Source organism: Hippoglossus stenolepis, chromosome 15, assembly GCF_022539355.2.
Source record: "Hippoglossus stenolepis isolate QCI-W04-F060 chromosome 15, HSTE1.2, whole genome shotgun sequence".
NCBI lineage: Eukaryota > Metazoa > Chordata > Actinopteri > Pleuronectiformes > Pleuronectidae > Hippoglossus > Hippoglossus stenolepis.
Window position 1 is genome coordinate 24482058 of NC_061497.1, and position 21649 is coordinate 24503706.

The 21649-nt window shown below is 45.1% G+C and overlaps 3 protein-coding genes across 4 annotated transcripts in view; 2 read left to right on the top strand and 1 right to left on the bottom strand.

Moving 5' to 3' along the window:
• Positions 1-6378, top strand: part of dub (duboraya) — an 8916-nt gene extending 2538 nt beyond the window's left edge. The window contains exons 2-7 of the mRNA XM_047343709.1: positions 1981-2058; positions 2141-2209; positions 2360-2428; positions 2500-2709; positions 4693-5062; positions 5920-6378. Coding sequence (XP_047199665.1) covers positions 1981-2058; positions 2141-2209; positions 2360-2428; positions 2500-2709; positions 4693-5062; positions 5920-5927 — 804 coding nt within the window. The 3' untranslated portion in view covers positions 5928-6378. The remainder of the gene's footprint in view (positions 1-1980; positions 2059-2140; positions 2210-2359; positions 2429-2499; positions 2710-4692; positions 5063-5919) is intronic.
• Positions 6379-8573: 2195 nt separating this feature from the next.
• Positions 8574-14146, top strand: guca1d (guanylate cyclase activator 1d). Its single transcript, XM_047343330.1, has 4 exons — positions 8574-9108; positions 11529-11678; positions 13014-13101; positions 13184-14146. Exons 1-4 carry the CDS (start codon positions 8914-8916, stop codon positions 13306-13308), a joined length of 558 nt encoding a protein of 185 aa, XP_047199286.1. The 5' UTR covers positions 8574-8913; the 3' UTR covers positions 13309-14146.
• Positions 14147-15776: 1630 nt separating this feature from the next.
• On the bottom strand, positions 15777-21635 carry alg8 (ALG8 alpha-1,3-glucosyltransferase). 2 transcript variants are annotated; one of them, XM_047343668.1, is made up of 13 exons: positions 21507-21635; positions 20901-20979; positions 20618-20811; positions 20198-20307; positions 19910-19977; positions 19669-19795; positions 18941-19044; positions 18371-18491; positions 17774-17913; positions 17508-17647; positions 17075-17172; positions 16846-16918; positions 15777-16691 (listed from the first exon to the last, which is right to left on the bottom strand). In XM_047343668.1, exons 1-13 carry the CDS (start codon positions 21593-21595, stop codon positions 16469-16471), a joined length of 1566 nt encoding a protein of 521 aa, XP_047199624.1. In that variant the 5' UTR covers positions 21596-21635; the 3' UTR covers positions 15777-16468. The 2 variants fall into 2 exon arrangements, with proteins under 2 accessions (XP_047199624.1, XP_047199625.1); XM_047343669.1 differs by having other exon boundaries at positions 20901-21028; positions 21507-21612.
• Positions 21636-21649: the final 14 nt, after the last annotated feature.

The window sequence follows — 21649 nt, forward strand, 5'->3', positions numbered from 1 at the left end:
GGGACAGATGATGTAGTAAAGACGATCAATGAATTTATATTTTGATTTACTGATGTACTTTCATTTCTCACTGTGGTTCATGTCCCATCTGCTAACATGTAGGAGGTGGGCTTTATGAACTATACTGCAGCCTGCCACCAGGGGGCGATCAGGATGATTTGGTCGTTTATTCAGTCTGTGGGGGGGATTAATAGTCCTAGTATTACAGTGGGCGTGGTCTTGACCTGTGATATTGTTACATCTTGTTGCTATGAAGTCATCACTGTCGCTCTCTGACCCTTCATCATGTGATCAGTGGAGTCTCACACACACACACACACACACACACACACACACACACACACACACACACACACACGTGTCTGTGACGAGCAGCTGCTGATGACACTTCCCTTCCTAACATGGTCACAGCGCGGCCACAGACAGGAAGTAACCAGCCACCCGGGGGCGCACCAACAGCAGCTCTCTTCATAACAGGAGTTTAATGTCCTGGTTCTCTGCAGTTATGACTTTATAGATTCTGACAGTGTTGTGTAAGTTCACCTCTCATGAACTAGTTCAAAGTTCAGTTCAGTTCATAGTTTTAAGGTGGAAAGTGAGAATGAAAGACTTAACTTGTTTTTTAAAGAAAACTTTATCCATCACTACCCCTTGCCTTAAACTGGACTTCATATGTATCAATTCCTAAAAGAAATGTTTTTTTTAATTATTGCTAATTTTGCCTGTTTATTTATTCATACCCTGCACGAGTTTGTCTACCTGTTGCTGGGAACTCGTACCCTTGAAGGTTTGGGTCATTGGGGCTGTTGGCAGGGGTCTTGGTCTTTTTTTGACTTTCACTAACTTGGAGCTAACTTCTGAGGCTAGCTGGATGCTTCAGCTCCACATGCCGGTTTAACTTAGATGAGGCTGACGTCCGGACTTGCTTTTTCAGCGCAGGACACAATTTGCACAGAAAGGTGAGATTGTTACTGTCGGAATCTTTATCAGACAGTTTGTAAAAATCCTGCAAATAATAATAAGGTGCATCGGATGTAGTCGCTGAGTCTGCGTCTCTGCTTTCACTTGCCATTTGTATATGAGACCGAGAGCGGTTGTCTTGGATCACGTTGCTTGTTTGGACGACGTGTGTGTGGGATGAATCCTGGGTAACGTAGTGCGACTCGAGTTAGTTGGTTTCGGCTACATCGCGGACATTGTCCGGACACTGAGCAGCGACATGGTGATTTACACAGCGTCTCTCCTCAGGAGAAGGAAAACACTCCGTCACGTTTCAGCTGGAGCTCAGATCATATGAACGTGTTCACCGTTCAAATTCATGATTTGTCGCGTTCAGTTCATCGTTCTCATAAAAATGAACGCGTTCTTTTGAACTCGTTCATGCACAACACTGGATTCTGACACATGTTATGATGGACACACTATGAAACAACAGGCCCCTTGACACTGACATGTAATAGGCCCCACCCTCCTACAGAGCAGCAAACCCCGCCCCCACTGTCTGTGATGGCGTTTTGTGTGTCGTGACTGCAGGTTCGAACGCGTCCACACAAACACGTTTACATTTACAAACTAAATCCACCTCTGTCCACTAACACACCTGAACACACAGGTCACGTGATGTAAACAGGAAGTAGATCATCTCCTCTGCAGTCGGTTGCTTAGTAACAGAAACTCCTCTGAAGGAGGAGCAGTGAAGGTGAAGAGTCAGAGCACGGACCACGAGGTGGAAGTGTAACTGACAGGAAGTGTTACTGACAGGAAGTGTTACTGACAGGAACTGTAACTACAGGAAGTGTTACTGACAGAAGTGTTAGGAAGTGTTAGCTTTGTGTTCACCGCTGGTAGTCGAGTCACGTGACTGATGAGAAAGGTCTTTTCTGTCTGATGGATCATTAAACCCAGTGTTGTTGTTAATCACCTCTCTCTCTCCTCCCTCTCCCTCTCCCCCCCTCTCTCCCTCTCTCCCCTCTCTCTCAGGAGGAGGCTGTGTCTCAGCGCTCGGTGGCTGAACTTGCAGGACGGTTCCGAGGCCCAGCTCCTCCAGATGATGACCCTGTGAGTTCAACGTCAGCTCAGACACAAACTCCGGATTCAACCTTGAACATATTAAAGCCACAGTTGTATTATCTGTCCCCAGGAGAAGCCGGTGAGACGTCGACCTCCTCGTTCACTACAGCTGCCGAAAGCACACGGAGACGACCAGGAGGTGAGGGGGGGGGCCTTCCAAATCAGAAGGAAACGGTTCATCACATGAGAAACAAGGAAACAATATGAAACAGTGTGTGTGTGTGTGTGTGTTGTGTGTGGTGTGTGTGTGTGTGTGTGTGTGTGTGTGTGTGTGTGTGTGTGTGTGCAGCCTCCAGGTGTCACCTCACCTCTTTCTGCCAAAACCAAGAGGAACTCTGCTCTGATCGAGAAGCTTCAGGTGAGTAGTGCCCCCCCCCCCGCTGGTGTGGACAGAGACGCACTCTGACGTCTCTCTCTCTCTCTGCGTAGGCCTCGCTCGCTCTCTCTCCCTCGGCCCAGCTGACGTCACCGAAGAGCCCCGCCTTCAGGCTGCTGTCTCCCGCCTTCCCCCCTCCCTCCCCCGGCTCCGCCCCAGTAACCACCTCCTCCACAGCGACGCCCACTGAGGAGGAGGGCCCCGTCTCCTTTGAGGCCCCTCCCACGGTGGAGGAGGGGTCCATCCTGTCGAGTATCAACAAGGTCCGATTTAAAAGATACGCTACTTGACCACTGAGAGACAAAGAGACACAACACCACCGCTAAGAGACAAAGAGACACAACACCACCGCTAAGAGACAAAGAGACACAACACCACCACTAAGAGACAAAGAGACACAACACCACCACTAAGAGACAAAGAGACACAACACCACCGCTAAGAGACAAAGAGACACAACACCACCGCTAAGAGACAAAGAGACACAACACCACCGCTAAGAGACAAAGAGACACAACACCACCGCTCAAGAGACAAAGAGACGCTACTTGACCACTGAGAGACAAAGAGACACAACACCACCGCTAAGAGACAAAGAGACACAACACCACCGCTAAGAGACAAAGAGACACAACACCACCGCTAAGAGACAAAGAGACACAACCACCGCTAAGAGACAAAGAGACACAACACCACCGCTAAGAGACAAAGAGACACAACACCACCGCTAAGAGACAAAGAGACACAACACCACCACTAAGAGACAAAGAGACGCTACTTGACCACTGAGAGACAAAGAGACACAACACCACCACTAAGAGACAAAGAGACACAACACCACCACTAAGAGACAAAGAGACACAACACCACCGCTAAGAGACAAAGAGACACAACACCACCGCTAAGAGACAAAGAGACACAACACCACCGCTAAGAGACAAAACCACCACTAAGAGACAAAGAGACGCTACTTGACCACTGAGAGACAAAGAGACACAACACCACCGCTAAGAGACAAAGAGACACAACACCACCGCTAAGAGACAAAGAGACACAACACCACCACTGAGACAACCACCACTAAGAGACAAAGAGACGCTACTTGACCACTGAGAGACAAAGAGACACAACACCACGCTGAGACAAAAGACACAACCACAACACCCACAGAACAACCACCGCTAAGAGACAAAGAGACACAACACCACCACTGAGAGACAAAGAGACACAACACCACCACTAAGAGACAAAGAGACACTACTTGACCACTGAGAGACAAAGAGACACAACACCACCGCTAAGAGACAAAGAGAGACAACACCACCACTAAGAGACAAAGAGACGCTACTTGACCACTGAGAGACAAAGAGACACAACACCACCGCTAAGAGACAAAGAGACACAACACCACCGCTAAGAGACAAAGAGACAACACCACCAAGAGACAAAAGAGCTACTGACCACTGAGAGACAAGAGACACAACACCACCGCTAAGAGACAAGAGACAACACCACCGCTAAGAGACAAAGAGACACAACACCACCACTAAGAGACAAAGAGACGCTACTTGACCACTGAGAGACAAAGAGACACAACACCACCGCTAAGAGACAAAGAGACACAACACCACCGCTAAGAGACAAAGAGACACAACACCACCACCAAGAGACAAAGAGACGCTACTTGACCACTGAGAGACAAAGAGACACAACACCACCGCTAAGAGACAAAGAGACACAACACCACCGCTAAGAGACAAAGAGACACAACACCACCGCTAAGAGACAAAAGACACAACACACACTAAGAGACAAAGAGACGCTACTTGACCACTGAGAGACAAAGAGACACAACACCACCACTAAGAGACAAAGAGACGCTACTTGACCACTGAGAGACAAAGAGACACAACACCACCACTAAGAGACAAAGAGACACAACACCACCACTGAGAGACAAAGAGACACAACACCACCACTAAGAGACAAAGAGACACAACACCACCGCTAAGAGACAAAGAGACACAACACCATCACTAAGAGACACAACACCACCGCTAAGAGACAAAGAGACACAACACCACCACTGAGAGACAAAGCGACGCTACTTGACCACTAAGAGACAAAGAGACACAAAAACACCGCTAAGAGACAAAGAGACACAACACATTTGTTTATCAGTGAATAAATAAAGTAATAGTAACTTTCTTTCTAATAACTGACTTTCTCTGCCCTGATTGGTCCAGAGCCGAGCTCGTCACTCCCTCCGGCGACGCCCTCCATCCCGCCGCCACAGGACGTCCAGCAGCGGAGACGAGGTCGGAGTCGCTGATGACGTAGCAGAGAAAGCAACAGCAGCAGGAGAAGAAGTTTTCAAGACAGACGATAAAACTGATGCTTCAACGTGTCCTGAGACAAAACAATCAGACAAAGACGATCAGTCAAAGACCAGAGAAGAAGACGAGGAGGAGGAGGAGGAGGAGGAGCGAGTGAATGGACGGATGGGAGAAGACAAGCGAGACAGACCTTCATCAGGACGAGAAGAGGAAGACGCTGAGGAGAAAAGATCACAAGTAGATGTGACTGAAGGAACGGGAGAAAAAGAAGAAGAAAAGAGTGAGTCTCTGATCATTTATTCACACAACACAACCTCAAAGATACAACACCTCAAAGACACAAAACCTCAAAGACACAACACCTCAAAGACACAAAACCTCAAAGACACAACACCTCAAAGACACAAAACCTCAAAGACACAAAACCTCAACGATCCAGCCCACTTGAGACCTGAGGTTTATTCCAGCTGGGAGCAGCGTGGTATCTGAATAAAGTTTTACACACTCTCTCACTTTTAAAAGGGATGATAAATAAAATGGTAGCTTATTAAACGTAGCTTTGTAAATAAGAACAAGACTGTTGTTCCCAGCATGAGGCAAGTGAAGGCCACGCTACTTTCTGGTACAAGGCACAACGATGGTCCGATAACTGTCACCTGTAATAACGTGAACTGTGATATAAAGCCTCCAGCGGCTTGAGAGTATGTAAAGCAGCTGGCATGTAAATCACATCTTTGAGTCTAGCACTGATACAAATGTTGCCTGAACAATCTGCCATCTATTTGGGAAAGTAAAACACTGACTACTTCTATAAAAGAAACCAATTTAGCTTCCAGCTTCTTCGATGGCTCATTAATGTGAGTTTTAGAAGATAGTTGGTCGTCCAGCCAGATACCATATATATATATATGATTTGTGATCTGGTGAAGAGCAAGTAATTGGTCTTATCTGGATTTAATCCTAGTCTGAGTTGAGTTAGAGCATCTTGTATGGCTAAAAAGTCTGACACTCATTTTGTCAGTGCTTTGTCAATGGGTGGCGCTGACGAGTATATGATGTGTCGTCGGCATTAAATCAACCTGACGTCGTAGATATTTTCTTCAGGAGGTCATGAACCTTTTCTCTTTTCTCCTTCAGCTCCATGAAGATCCAGATGTTCGGCTGATGACGCCAGAGGGTCGTGATGGAAAAGGCCTGAACACTGGAGACCAACATGTTTCTTTATCTGTGACGTGAAGACGACCTGAGGGAACTTGTACATTAAAACAGAAGTTGTGAATTTATCAGCTTTTTATCAGCTCGAAGCTTTTCTACTCTGCAGCGACACATTTGATCCTTTTTATAAGAATCTGATGTTTTCTCAGTGGATTGATGACAACGAGGAAAACGAGGCTGACTTCTTCCTTCGTACCAAAATTTAACTTTTAACAAATGATCTTGTTTCTTGCTCAGAGGGAAAACCTGGAGTTTTATTTTTTTTAAACTAATTTTTAACACGACTGAAAGTAAACGTTTTTATTCATTTTAAAACTGGAGACGTCAAGTTGTGACGTAAAGTCTGAAAGTGAAATTAAAATCAATATTTTTGCTAAATTACAGATTGTTTGATTTTTGACGTCCTGGTGTGTTTTATCCTCAGAGTTTCACAGTGGAAGAAGAAATAGTTTTTTGACAAAAAAACGTAAGAGAAAATACAAAATTACATCCGAAGTATCTTCTTTGGCTAAAGTATCGAGTAGACAGTAGATTGGTGTTTTTGGTCAGTGCAACACTAACGTGAAGCAGCTGACCCACATCACATCAGAGCATCTGAACAACGATGGATATAAAAACCCTCAGATTTCAAGTTTTATGTTGAAGTCCGCTCAAAATGTTCTCATTTTTCTATTCTTCATTTTAGAAGAACAATTTAAAGCTGAATAAAGAACAATGACTATTTACAGAGGGGTGGGTTTTATGACCTATACTGCAGCCAGCCACCAGAGGGAGATCCAGATGTTTGCTGTCGTCCATCTTTAGTTACAATCATTGGTTTGGCTTGTCCGTTGTGCACATCCTCAGAAAGATGCAATATGCACACGGACATTAGGGGGCAGTGTAGAGCAGGAAGGTTGGAAGATTAATTACCCACATCTGTACGATGTGTGGCTGCAGTGAGAAGCCACAGGTTGGATGGAAATGTCCACCAGTCACCAGTCACCAGTCACCAGAACAGGAAACAGAATTTGACTTGACCAATTCACATGAAATAATAATGTTAGCATGTTTATTGTAATGAGCTCTGTGGGGCCCTCTAGAGGAATGCTCCAGTAACACAGGTATTTGTGTCTACCTGAACACAAGGTTGATAAAGTTGGTTACATTAGTTGAAGCCGGAGAATCCTGCTGGAGACGCGGCGTCATTTAAGGACACAGCAGGTGGCGTCCTTACAGAAGGGGAATCAGTGATGAACTGTACTTACGGCTCAAGGAAACAAGGATTTCTCACAGCTGGCTCGTCTCCACACGTCTCAGAGTGTTAATCTGCAGAGGACTGAAGAGACGGATCTGGAAGGAGGAGGACGAAACAAATCTACATCTGGATCAGTTTGATAAACATCCAGTCTCACTGCTGCTGCTGACAGAACAACCACAAACCTGAGTCCAGAGGCATGCTGGGAAACTACAGTCCTACTGAGGTCAAGGTGAGAAGACAACTACAACTCCCAGGAAGCGTTGCTGTATATAACCATATATGGGTGGAGCCAGAGGTTGTTTTGGTACCAAAGGTTTAAGATGAAAGATTCTCAGTCTACGTCCTGACAGATGATGAATCATCAGCATCGACCCACCGTGACGTCACCGGTTGGTTTGTGAGCTGCTGTACATCTTGGTTTTCTGAAACCAGATGTAACCATATTTGGAGGAGGAGGGGGTGGAGCCTGAATAAGAGTTCAAGGACACGCCCACCTTCACCTGCCACCTGCACCCATTTGGAAGTACCAGCTGTCAATCACACTGTGGTATCTACCCCCCCCATGCTTTATGGTCTGTTTGACTCTAAATGATCATAATTCACTAAATGAACATCAGCTGTTTGAAGAAGACTTGAAACTAGAGACTGAGACAGAAACTCCTGAATGTTTCCTGATGTTATAAAGTGAGAAGTGGAATCCTGGGTTCAGTGGAAACCTTCATCACTGTGGGAACATTGAAGTGACTCGTTAAGCTGTGATTTAACCTGCTGGCAGGACGAGCTGCTGATTAACACACATTGTTTCTCAGTAAAGCTGCTGATGCTCAGTTCTGGCTCTGATTTGAGGCGTCGGATGATTCAGGGTCACGTCCGAGTCTGACTCCAGGATATTTGTAGGTACGGATTGGACTTACAATACTGGTTTAAATGTAAACTCCGAAATATCAAAAAATTGAGTTTGTTGACTCAAACAATCATGTTGAATCTGACACAAATCATTACGGACCAGACTGTAATGGTCTATGTTCCATCTGCTAACATGGAGGAGTTTATGACCTATACTGCAGTCGGCCACCAGGGGGCGATCCAGATGACTTGGCTTTACGAGCTCTTTCTTTATTTACAGTCTGTGGTGTGACAGAAAGACAAACTTCATTAAAAGGTGATCACTCTCAGTATTTTGGTGTAAAAAGTGAAAGTGAGGAGCACAGGTGAGTAGAAGGTTATATAACCTTCTTCAGGGCCGGCAGGTAAAGCCTCTTGAGGCCTCTGGCAGCGGCGCCCTCCAGCAGAGCGGCCTGATCTCATTAGGTTGTTTATTTTGGGTGCTTCCTTGATTCTTCCTCCAGGTCCTAAGAGGGTTAGAGAGTCCTGAGGTCTGCTCTCAGTCTGCAGAGTCACTGCAGCCTGGATGTGGGCCGGCCTGCTGCTGAAGACTGCTGGCCTCGCCGCCGTCGACGCCACGGATATTTCACCCTTTCCCTCACCTCTGTTCCCGCTGAGGACACTAGAGAACACGCTCCGAGTCTCTTATCATCCACCACTGATGATCTGAGGACGTCAACTTTTCTTCTGTGGTTTGTTTCTGAAATCTCAAAGTGACAGGATCTCTTCTTCGTCCTTTTTCTTGTGGGTTTGTCCGTCTTCGCCTTGGTTGCACCCGTCGGACCACACTCATGGGGAACCACGGCTCGAACCTGGAAGACATCCTGGCGGAGGATATGCACCACTGGTACAACAAGTTCATGCGAGAGTCTCCGTCAGGCCTCATCACGCTGTTCGAGCTGAAGGCCATTCTGGGCCTGAAGGGCATGAACGAGAACGCCCACAGCTACGTGGACCAGGTGTTCTTCACCTTCGACATGGACGGGGTGCGACACACACACACACACAGATCTCTATAGTTGTGAGGACACTCAATGACATAATGCATTACCTAACCCCTAACCTCTAACCCCTAACCCTAAAACCAAGTCTTAACCCTCAGAAAGACAATTTAATTTGTGAGGACCAGACAAAATGTCCTCATAATGATGGTATTGAACCAAAATTGGCCTCATAACTATAAATAGACATGTGCACAGACACACACACAGGTCAGGGCAGGTTGAAACTGTCTTCTCTGTCACGTCATGATTGTGTTAGTGTGTGTGTGTGTGTGTGTGTGTTGGTAATTCACATTCGACTCAGCTCAGTAAAAACACATTAAATTAACTCAAAAACAAATCAATCAATCAATCAGGTTTTATTTGTATAGTCTCATATTCACAGATCCCAGTTTGTCTCATGGTCTTTAACAAGGTGAGACGTCCTCTGTCCTTAACCCTCAAGAGTCAAACTACTAAAACCTTTAACAGGTAAAGAAGGTAGAAACCTCAGAGACACATGTGAGGATCCGTCTCCCAGGACGGACACAAGTGAACAGATGTCACGTGGAACAGAGAACCTTTGTGCTTCACATTAAAAATCACCTTCGTCATAGTTTGGAGACAGAAAGTAACAAATATCATCCATAACTTTTCATGTGACATGATGATGGGGTGACGGAGCTCTGACCTCTGACCTCTGACCTCTGACCCAGCTTCACCTCTATCTCTTCAGTTTTTACTGAACCTGAGAAATGATTTTTACAACTGTGGGACTCGGACATTTTTCCAGAACCAGAAGAATCTAATATTTAGTTTTTTCTTTGTTGGACCAGATTCATAAGAATCTGATCGTCTCCAGCTCCATGTCCAGGAGTGCACCTAAGCTCAGGGGCCACCGGGGGCCCCACGCCCACTAAAGCTCATGACATAAACCCATCGTTATCTTTGGTTTAATGATCAGAAAGTCGACGTCAAACTTCAAAACAACAAATAGAAGATTTAAAGTTTTACTTGACTGAGACAACTTAAGTTTATCTTATTTGTTTATTCAGATTAACGTGATTATTTCTACTCTGGCAGAAGAACACAAATCATTTCTATGAGTAAAAGTAAAAATAGTGTTTAAGTATTATCAGCACAATGATAGCGACTCTGGTTGAAGGGTAGATCGGCCGTCCTCCAAGCAGAAGGTTGGTGGTTCGAGCCCAGCTTCCCCATCTGCATGCCGAAGTGTCCTTGGGCAAAATGCTGAACCCTGAATGGCCCCCGATAGAAAAACTGCTGCCCATAGATGCTCTGTGTGAATGAGTGATGACAAACTGAGCTGTAAAGTGTCATCAAGACGAGAAAAGATCTTTATAAATACTAAGTATTTGAACTATTCTGCAGAATATGAATGAATCGATCAACTGAAACGTTTCTCTTCAACAAACACGTGTTAACTTTTAAACTTCTCATGGTTTTCACGTGTGAACTGATGAAGACGGCGACATGTGACCAAAAGCTTCAGTTAAAAACAAGCAAACCAAACAACAAACACCAAACAATAAAAACCTTTATGCTGAAATTCTGTGCTTTTATTTTGAAGATTAACCAGATGTAGCTTTTTATGTTGTTATTGCAGATTTAATGTAACAATTAAGACATTGGATGTTTTTCTTCTGGTCTAGATTTTAAATCATATTTTTAAATCACATATTAACCTTTAGTCATTTTATTGTTTTTATAAATAGATAATTTCATACTTTTGTGTGTGATCGAGAACATGGCTGACCTGACGCTGAGCCCCCACTGGCTCCCTGACTAAGTGGCTTACAGCGTTAGCATGCAGAGCTAGCTATTATCCCTGCTGTGTGTGGTTACGCTGAGCTAAGTGGATTCAGAGAGTGTGGAGATGAAGTCCAGTGAAGATGTTCTGAGAGCTCGGGAGCTTGTTGCCATGGAAACGTGCCGCAGGTCGTGACGGTGATAGATGAGGAAATCGACGTGTTGGGATCAAATCCTGCGACATCAGCAGATTTAGATTTTAATGTTTTAAATTCTGTCGAGTCAGAGATGAAAACATTAGTACGGTAGCCCTGAGGTGAAAAACACAACAACATAAAACACGTTTCGGCAGCACTTCCTTTCCGTTGTCCAATCAGAGACGAGCCTTGTCGAGCGCAGGTAAAAACCTTTTTCTATTAGAAGTTCATGCAGTTGTGTTCTGTGATTTGTCGTGTTCTGACTCAGACACACAAAAACTAACTTATCGTCTCTTTCACCTTCAGTTGTTTCGATCAAGTTTTTCACTCTGCGCTCAGAGAAGTGATGAGAAACCAAAACAAAGTGAATGAGAATTCAATTTAGGACTTTGGAGACACGGCAGAGGATGAAACCTTGATCATGAATCAGAGTGTAACCCCGTCCTTTGTTTTCTGCAGGACGGTTACATCGACTTTGTGGAATATATCGCCGCCGTCAGTCTGATGCTGAAAGGAGAAATCAACCAGAAACTGAAGTGGTACTTCAAACTGTTTGACCAGGACGGCAACGGAAAGATCGACAAGGACGAACTGGAGACCATCTTCTCGGTAATGAGGCTCGAAGCAAAACGCACAAACGAGAACAGGGTCCGATTAAAGTTGTGACTGTAAAAATATAAATATATGAGAATGATATTTCCAACATTTTACACACTTTAGAAAATAAATGGTTAATCTGTTAAATCATGTTTTACCATTAACGTCAGTAACAAAATAACAGATATAATCAATTCACTTCAGCTAATTCTTTGTTTTACTTTGTTCATAGGTATTATATAGATAGTAATTTAAAAATGGATAAGAAAATAAATGTAACGTTGCTGTGGAGAGAATTTGTCCCACTTTTCTTTGCAGAATCGTTAATTCAAACAGAAAGAGAAAGTCTTGGGGGTCATTCAGATGTTTTTTAATGTGAGACCAGTCGTTGGGTCGTATTTCTCTCCCATGACACCTTTGGACACCAGTGTCTTTCTCCTTGTGGAACCTTCACCAGATCTTTAGATGTTGATCCTGCTTCACTCCGGTTTCCTCCACTTGTAGAAAATGGTTCTCACTGGTTCCCAGAGACTCAGCGGAGACTTTGTGATCCTGTCCGATGAATTTGTTTCACATTTGTTCTGAATTTCTTTAGTTCGCAGCATCATGTGATGCTTTTCTGGACCTTCAGTCTACTTCACATTGTCAGGTTCTATTTAAGTGTTAGGATTGAACAGGTCTCAGGAATCCAGCCTGGGTGTCACAGTGAAGACAATTATCATTTCAATTTGGGGGTTTGGTTGATTTCCTAAATGAGGGGGCAATGACTTTTTCACAGCACTTTCCCCCTTCTGATTCCGATGAGGTGGCCAATCAGATTATAGGGCCCGCCCCTGAACCTGACCTTCTCTCCACCTCCAGAAACGTCTCCTCTGAGTAAACCCACGCTGAATCAGCAGTAATGAAGCTGCTCCGACAGAAAACTGGGCTGGATTAACTCTGAAATTAGGTGAGCGCTAAGCTGCTGAATGAGCTCAGGAAGTGGTCAAAGACTCCAGCCCAGAGGAGGACGTCACCCCAGTCTGAAAGCTAGAGTCCAGTCTGAAGATCAAGGTCCAGTCTGAGGACGAAATTAGTCAAGCGCTAATCTGCTGAACGAGCTGCAACCCAGAGGAGGACGTCACCCCAGTCTGAAGATCAAGTCCAGTCTGAGGACCAGGATCCAGACTTTGTCATTTTCTCTCTTTCCTTAATCCAATAGAAATTCTGGCCCAAACGATCCACTAAACCCCACTCATCAAATTAAAGTTCAGATTCTGAGTTTTTAAAGTTGTTTTAAACCTTGACACCAAGTTGAACCAGACCTCCTGATCATCAGTTGTTTCGTTTGTGTGTCTCCCCCTGCAGGCCATCCAGGACATCACACGAAACAGAGATATCGGCCCAGAAGAGATCGTCGCGCTCATATTTGAGAGGATAGATGTGAACGGAGAAGGTAAAGAAATCCCAGTTAAATAAAGGTATACAAATCAAACTCACCCATTAAAACCCCTCCGCTGTCTTCGACCTTTGACCAGGTGAGTTGACGCTTGAGGAGTTCATCGAAGGAGCCAGAGGCCACGAGGACATCATGGACATGCTGAAGACCCTGATGGACCTGACGCCAGTGTTAGTCATCATCGTGGAGGGGCGGGAGGGATGAGAGCGCAGAGCCGGAGCTGCAGAAGGACCACAAAGACTGAAGCAGAACCCCTATCCCAAAAAAAACCAATGGACCCTCACCCCTTCGAGAAGAGAAAGACTTGTTTTACCCTCTCTGCTGTTTGCTGGTCTGGACGAGGCAGCAGGAATCAACAGGTGCTGAAAACATCAAACATTTTAGATGGCCTAGAATTGGCCGTCCAGACCCCGAACATCCAACTGCCCCTCGTCCTCATCGTCTCCAGGTGTCAGGTTGAAAGGGAACAAAGATATCCAGACTTTGTGTTCCATCTGATCTGTCTTTCAGCTCACAGGTCAGTTCCTTCAAATTCAGTCAAACACAAAAGACTTTGAGTTCTCGTGGTTATGAAAGAGTCCAGACACGTTCTGAGCCATGTGAACAACATCAAGCATCAAAAACTGACAAAAATGGTCCAAATTAATAGAAGTTGAAATCAAAGAATTTCTCAGATTTGATTTTCTTTGATCTAATGACTCCAGACTTCATTGATACATAATCATTTTTTTTCTGACAGCTTGGTTATAGACTTTTAACATTTGAGAATCTTGGTTTCGTAGAAAAACTTGATCTTATTCGTCAAACTAATCGCCAACTGTGGTTCCAACATCGAGCACTAGTATCTTAAAGTTCCTATCCAGACCCAGCGCGAATCTTCAGCCTGGGTTTTAGAGAAACCTATTTAAAAAGGAGCTATTTGTACGTTTGTATTATCGCTACGTAGCTAATGTTAGCATTAGCAGCGTTCTACATACAAATCTTTCAGAAACAAACAATATTCCTATTTCTGTCTCTGGATATAAAAACAACACCATCATTAGTTCTTGTTTTCTTCTGTTTCTATCACTTCTTAGCTTCTCTGCAGCCACATGGTGATCGACTCTGTGTCTGATGAAGTGTTTTCATGTAAAAACAAAGTGAATCAATGTGTCGTCCCACTGGATATTACCCATGATCCTCTGCTTCCTGACCCTGAAGAGCTGCAGCTGTAACAAATCCACCAAACTGATCAGAATTCATCATGTTTCAACAGTTTCCTGCTGAATATTGGAGATAAACTCTGGTTTTTAATAACTTCTGAGTCTTTTTAACTGATCTCAGTTCAGCTTCACTCTTCTACTGCAGCTGATTGTGACAGTTGAAGCTGACTCTCACAGGGACCAGATCAGCTTCAGACAGTCTTTGTGAGAGATGGAGTTTCTCACAGTGAAGAACAGAGCATGCTGGGAGTCGGCTCTGATCCTCTTAATGCTGTAAAAGGTTCAGCAGCCTGAGCCGTAATGGAGCAGATTTACAGACAGTTTCAGCCCCACACAGGTTTATATCTAAAGACCGAGCAGCAGCCGCCTGAAGGAGGAGGAACAAAACCTCAAACACACAAACTGTAGATCTTGCATTTTATAATTTACTACATTTTAAACATGTAGTCAGAAAATTCTCTTCTCATCTCTGGTTTCCAGAGATGAGAAGTCAAGGGCAGAATAATCCTCAACAACCTGCTCTGGAATCAGGCCAAACCAGGATAACCCAGGATAGCCCAGGATAACCCAGGTCACCAGGTCAGCCCAGGGGAGCCCTAACAAAGAACTGAATTATTAGGTGAATGGTTTCAGGTCTGACAATGAAATAAACTCAGTTAGTTGTAAAAATAAAAGTTCAACATTTAGTTAAAACCTAACGTCGTCAAACTCAACCAAGATTTCCAGGTTTAAAGCTGAAGTTAAAACTTTGTGTCTGAAGAAATTCCCCCAACCAGCAGCTCTAACGTGTTGGTGGAGCCTCCGCTGGCTGCCTCGGAAATAAAACGTTCATCTGTCATTTGTTGGATTTTAAGTTTGTGACTGGTCTCTTATTCTAAAGTTAAAGGAAAGATTTGAGTGTTTGGACCTTTTTACTTTTATCCAATGACGAGGGAGACAGAATTGGGACGATGGAGCGGAGCGTATGAACGTCTGCGGAGTCAACACTGATGAAGAACTCGCACTTAATGGAACAGATGAGGAAACGAGACGAGGCCACTTTGTCCTTCAAGCTGCTAAACTGATAATAGTTACAATACGGTCAGATCTGAGCATAGATTGTAAATCAATGACCCAAAGTAAAGATGGAGGAGGAGGGGTTTATAACCAATACTGCCACCAGACACCAGGGGGCGATCTAGATGCTTTGGCTTCACTTTTTCAGGACCCAATATGTCGTCCATCTTTATTTACAATCTGTGCATCTGACCTGCAGGTTAGCATCGACGCTAACACTTCTTATTGTGCAATAGTTCATTCTAACTCATCATGTCTTGTGTTGCCTTATCAATAAAGTTTTTAAACCAACTGTGTCTTTAATTTGAACTTTGATTGGAGACATCGAACTAAACAAACCATCATTCAGACTCAAACACGTCATCGGATGCTAGTGACCAAACAGCTAACGACAAATAATCACAAACACAAACGTGACAGTTTTCTTCTTTATTTGAAAATATAGAAAAATATCATCATCATCATCATCATCATCATCAGTGTTTCACTTCCTCTTTGGTTCACGTGGCTTTTTATTAAAAACATGACGACAGGTCGTTTCATTCACTTGATGTGATGTCATAGTTTGTACAGATGATGTCACCGGTTGTTAGTCGTTTGTGTGTTTCAGTTTTCACCGACCCCTGACCCCTGACCCCTGACCAGCCAGTCACGTATCATCCACACGGGGGCGACAGACCTTTATTATTGATTATCAGCTGCTACAGAATGGATTGACAGTCTGTATCCGACGCGTCACAGTAACAGCTGTTCGATCCAGATACTGAAGAAGAGCTGTTGATGTGATCCTCTGGAGAAAAGATGTCTCACTCTGCTGCGGTTTTTGTGACTACAGAAGGTTTACGGTGGTGAAGCAGAGTGAAGCCTCTTCACACACAGTTTGGTTTCGTTGTGCGAGTTGCAGCTGATGTGAATGTTGAAGTTTGTTACTTTAACCAGTGAAGACGTCTTTGATGATGTTTGGTCAAAATCCAGAGGAAGAAAAGTTTTTGTGTTTTTGTAAATACGAGCGTCGCCTCCTCTGACTGATGGATAGCAGCGGGTGTCAGTGTCTTGTAGGTGTATTGGGGATCTAACCTGCAACCTCTCGGGTACATGACGGCGTTTCACAATTGTTTGGACTTCTCCCGCCTCAGCAGACTGACGTACAGACGCAGGAAGGAGTAACAGACGCCCACGGAGCAGTACACCGAAGTCACCAGCAGGGGGAGAAAGGGAAGCTTCTGTTGCCACGGTAACAGAGGGAAGAGGACTTCGCAGACGATTGCCACAGCAACCAGACCGAGCAAGTAGACAACCTCCAGGGGGCGCAGCAGAGAGCCCTGACCACTGAGAGGACAGAGTCAGGAAGTAATCTGATTACTGAAGGAGCTCAACGATGGAATCTGTGACATCAGAATTGATTGATTGATTGATCAGTCAAATGTAAGAGTGTTCCTGTGTGTGTGTGTGTGTGTGTGTGTGTGTGTGTGTGTGTGTGTACCTGTGCAGTTTCCTCAGAGCAGTGAAAGAGTAAATGGTAAAAATCAGCATCAGAACGACTTTGATTGGCAGCTCTGAAACAGGAAGTGACATCAGTTTGATCAGAGTCGGACAAAAATCAAGAGGAAACAGCGTCACCTGACACGGCACAACAACAATCACACAACAAACACAATCTGACTGAGCTGAAATATGACATGGCATGTGACCCACGTGTCGGCAGCGTTTACCTGCGGGGGTGAAGAGCAATGGGAACAGCGAGTAATGACCTGTGGTCGTCAGAACCAGGAAGATCCCAGCATCCTCTCTGCTCTCAACCGCCAGGATGCTACGGAGGAAAAAACACACAAAAGATCGTGTTTAAACGAAGGTCGAGACATCGATGACTTCATTTTTCATTCATTTGTTTGTAACAGTTCGTTAACTCTGTGTCTGCTCGGCTGGCGTCCTGCAGCCAATCAGAATCCTTCTTTACGTCTCATTAGGGCGGTGACGCTAACCGCTCTACTGTGGTCATGTGATGGCTACCGGGGGATTGAGCTCATTACCCTCATCGGGGGTCGTACCAAGCTAACTGGAAATTCTGTTTCGCTGATTTCTTTGCACTAAATCAAAATAAAACTAAGGCAGTGAGATATCTCAGGTAATAAGTCGGCGGCCGACCTCAGAGGCAGGATGGCGAGGAGGACGGCCTTCTCGTGGACGTGCCAGCCGAACATGAAGGAGCCCAGAGCGCAGAGCAGCAGGCAGCGCAGAAAACCTCGAGCACCACGAGGACGCCACCAGATGGACGCTACCGCCGGCTTCAAAGATGCAGAGGACAGAAAGAAAAGATAAAAGTGACACTCTGAGAACTTACAGTAGAATTAATCTGAGAATCAGATGAAAACTTTGTTTTAAATCCTCTCAGTTCATTTGTTCTCACGCACCAGGATGGAGAGAAGAGTGCAGACGAGTGTGACGGAGGGAGAGACGGAGGGAAGGACCGAGTGTTGAAACTCCTGAACCAGTCCGCCCGTCATGGAGGCTCGAGGAAGCTGCGTCTCGTCCAGCAGCTTCAGACGAACGCCTGAAAACAAACAGCATGAAATAAAACAATGTTTCCTTCATCTGAAAACATTTAGTTCAAATAATTTCCCACATCTTTTATTTCCTCCTGTGTTTTAAATCCCCGGTGAGACAGACATTATGTGTGTAGCTATAGAGGAACTGTTGTGGATGTTGATTGGTCGATGACAGCAGCCAATAGCTCTGAATGTGCACCAGCGCCCCCCTGTGGCAGAGTTGACAGTAAAAAGCAGCTCGACATGATGTCACCAGGACAATCTGCTCTCTGTCGTTAAGGACTTCTTGCCTCCGTCCTCGCCTGTGGATTTAATGGATGAACGGGACAGTGAAGGTTCCTCTGCAGCGGTGGCCAGAGACATGGGGGGGAAAGAATTTCTGATTGGATCCAACAGTGTAAAGAGAAAAGAGGGAGAGATTGAACCAATCAGACAGGACGTAATGAGGAGGTGGAGTCTCACCGAGCGTCGCCAGGCTCTTGTCCAGCACGTTGTAGAGGGCCCAGACGTTTGGGGCCCAGTAGGCGTGGCAGAGGCCCCGCTTGAAGGGGAAGAGACGAGACAGGACCTGCGGCAGCTGACCCTGGAACAGACGTCACGTAACAACAACAAAATCATATCCGTGGTCATATACAAACTTCCCTTATTTCAAGTCGACAAAGTAAAATGTTCCTTTAAGACTCATTTATGTACAAAAAGTGATTTGTCTGTTTCAAACGTTGTGACCGTCACCGCCCACTTGAGTCCTTTACGTTGGCACGGTTTCTCAACTATACCACCACTAGAGGGCAGCACAGGATAGCGGTGGAGGAGGCTGTGATGGCGTCCGCGTTGCAAACGTGTTTGTCTGAGTTCGCAACATGTGGACAGTGAAATTTCTTGGTGTTCTCGCTTGAACTATTGGCTACACTGCCCCTCCATGATTTCTGGTGGTACTGCTTCGTTTTGTGTTTTATCCGTAGAAGACGAGCACAAACAGATGAAATGCAGAGAGAGTACGGAGAGAGGGAGCGAGGCTTGTGAGACTCTCACCATCATAATGAACGGACCGAAGGACAGAGCGCAGACGCTCGCCACGATGGTTCCTAGACCAATCAGACGCAGCAGACTGAAGCTCGTCCACCTCACAGAACCGTCTGAAAAACAACAACCAGTCACAGCAGAACCACAAGTGAGGAGAAGAACAATAAATCCAGTTTAAGTTTGAATGTTGTGAAAACTAGTTCGTAACCTTTACTAAGACTAACTGCTCTTTACTATTTGTACGACAAAAACTGTTCAGTCGTTCTTTAACGTCCTGATCGTACATGCTTAATAAAAATGGACGACATGACATGAAGTGAAGCCAAATCATCTGGATCGCCCCCTGGTGGCTAACTGCAGTATACGTCATGAACCTCCTCCATGTTAGCAGATGGGACCAAACAAAAAAATCAAAGTAGACGTTAAATAAATGTTTGTAAAGATGTTTCTGTCGTTTCAGGTCGTTCTTCTCTCTCTGATGTTCGTTCAAGTGTTTCTGATCAGTTTGGTTTGAATCAGTTATTTGATGATATGAAAACAGGCGGAGACGTGATGATTGACAGCTGAGACTGACTCCTGATTGGTTGAGCGTGTGTATCACTACTACTCAGACTGAGTCCAAATGGCGTCATGAGGTGTAGCATTCATATCCAGAGAATCGCCTTAATTTACAGTCTATGGTTCAGCGGAGTGTGTGTGTGTGTGTGTGTGTGTGTGTGTGTGTGTGTGTGTCGTACCTTTGTTGTCCTCGGTGAAGCAGTAACTCCTCAGCAGGAAGATGCCGTAGGCTGGAGCCACATACAGGTAGATGTGCTTCAGGTTGAGCAGGATGGAGAACAGCAGCGCCCCCTGCAGGTGCTGAGACTTGTGCCACATAAAAAACAACACAAAGTGAAACGATGATCTATATGCAACAAAATATTAAAGATGGAAATGACAGAAAACCATGAACAGTGTTTGTTAGCGTGACGTTCAGACCTGCAGGTGTTTGGCCAACGACAGCAGCAGGAAACCAAACAGGAAGCCGTTATACTGGAAGTGAACGTCTGAGAGAAAACGTCAAAGAAGTTTCCTTATAGTCGTCATGACGACAGAGTGTCAGGTCAAAGTGTCTTTTCTACAAACTGAAAATTAAAGGTTTCACATTGAACATATAAAAACCTGGAAACACAAACAAACATTGTCTCCATTAAGAATAAACTCAGAGTTTTGTGACCATTGGCGAGAACGTGAATCGTGTGCCGAGCTGCAGCGTCTGAAGGATACGGTCGACGATGAGGAGGCCGAAGTTGAAGAGCAGCAGAACGGCGAGGACGAAGGACGGACGGCTCAGAACGTCCCGAGAGCCTTTCTGCTCCTGAACGCACCTGCAGCACCTGGACGATGGCACAGCCAATCAGAATCAATGTTTCAAATTCTTACTGTTACAGTTTATTCTATTTAAGACAAATCCTCCAGATCGCCCCCTGGTGGCCGACTGCAGAATAGATCAAAAACTGCTCCATGTTAGCAGATGGGACACGGACAACAAATGGACATCATACATCAAAGTCAAAATAAATGTTTCTCAAAGATGGTTTCTGTCATTTTAGGTAGTTCTTATCATTGGATTGACAGCTGGAACTGACTCCTGATTGGTTTAGCACATGTATGGGTAGGACCCAGAGATGATGTCATGTTACTCACTCTCTGGCACCGAAGACAAAAACCAGGTCCGTGAAAATAACCGACAGCCTCTGAAACAGAACCGCGGACGAGCTGGCGTAGTTCAGATTCTCCACCTGCAGCATATTTGTGTCAAAGTGCTGAGCCACGTGAGAGAGGCCGAACTCGAACCAGGCGAACAGCGGCGGGTAGTCCAGGGTCCACGCAGACGAGTTCTGCAAAACACCACAGGATATAAATCATGATAAACAAAGAGGCGTCCACGCTGGTGACGAGTTCAGAGTCATGAAGGAATCCCACTGACCTCATAGTACCACCTGGACACGGGGAGACTGTGTGTGATCGCCAACCAGTTCCTGTGCACCTCAAAGTCTGTGGAATGACTGACACACACACACACACACACACACACACACACACACACACACAGTTCTAACATGTGTTAGAATCTACACACACGTCTCTGTTCACGAGATTTAAATAAAGATTTAGTTTGAGCAGTTAGCCAGATGCTAGTCGGTAATAAAACACTGTGTCTCTGTTCAGTGTGTGTGTGTGTCTCTGTATCTGTCTCTGTCTGTGTGTGTCTGTATGTGTGTGTGTGTGTGTCTCTGTCTGTGTGTGTGTCTCTGTATCTGTCTCTGTGTGTGTCTGTGTGTGTGTGTGTCTCTGTATCTGTCTCTGTGTGTGTGTGTCTGTGTCTGTGTGTGTCTCTCTGTCTCTGTGTGTGTGTGTGTGTCTGTCTCTGTGTGTGTCTCTGTGTCTCTGTGTGTCTGTATGTGTGTGTGTCTCTGTATCTGTCTCTGTGTGTGTCTCTGTCTCTGTGTGTGTCTCTGTGTGTGTCTCTGTGTCTCTGTCTCTGTGTGTGTCTGTGTGTGTCTGTGTGTGTGTGTGTGTGTGTGTGACTCACTATGAAGTGATGAACACACTCTTCATCAGAGAAACTCCAAACACTAAAGCAGGAAACCAGCGGCCGCTGACACACTCCGCCGCCGCCATGACACCCGGAAGGTTCACTTTCAAAACAACTTTATTGACAGCTCCGTGCAGGAC

Excerpts from the sequence above, each read along its gene's own strand:
- guca1d (XM_047343330.1), top strand. The coding sequence starts at position 8,914 with ATGGGGAACCACGGCTCGAACCTGGAAGACATCCTGGCGGAGGATATG. Across the intron at positions 9,109-11,528 it reads TCACCTTCGACATGGACGGG|GACGGTTACATCGACTTTGT; the intron begins GTGCGACACACA and ends TGTTTTCTGCAG. Across the intron at positions 13,102-13,183 it reads GATAGATGTGAACGGAGAAG|GTGAGTTGACGCTTGAGGAG; the intron begins GTAAAGAAATCC and ends ACCTTTGACCAG.
- alg8 (XM_047343668.1), bottom strand. The coding sequence starts at position 21,595 with ATGGCGGCGGCGGAGTGTGTCAGCGGCCGCTGGTTTCCTGCTTTAGTG. Across the intron at positions 19,978-20,197 it reads CGGCCTCCTCATCGTCGACC|ACGTTCACTTCCAGTATAAC; the intron begins GTATCCTTCAGA and ends GTTTTCTCTCAG. Across the intron at positions 16,692-16,845 it reads GCTCTGAGGAAACTGCACAG|TGGTCAGGGCTCTCTGCTGC; the intron begins GTACACACACAC and ends CTGTCCTCTCAG.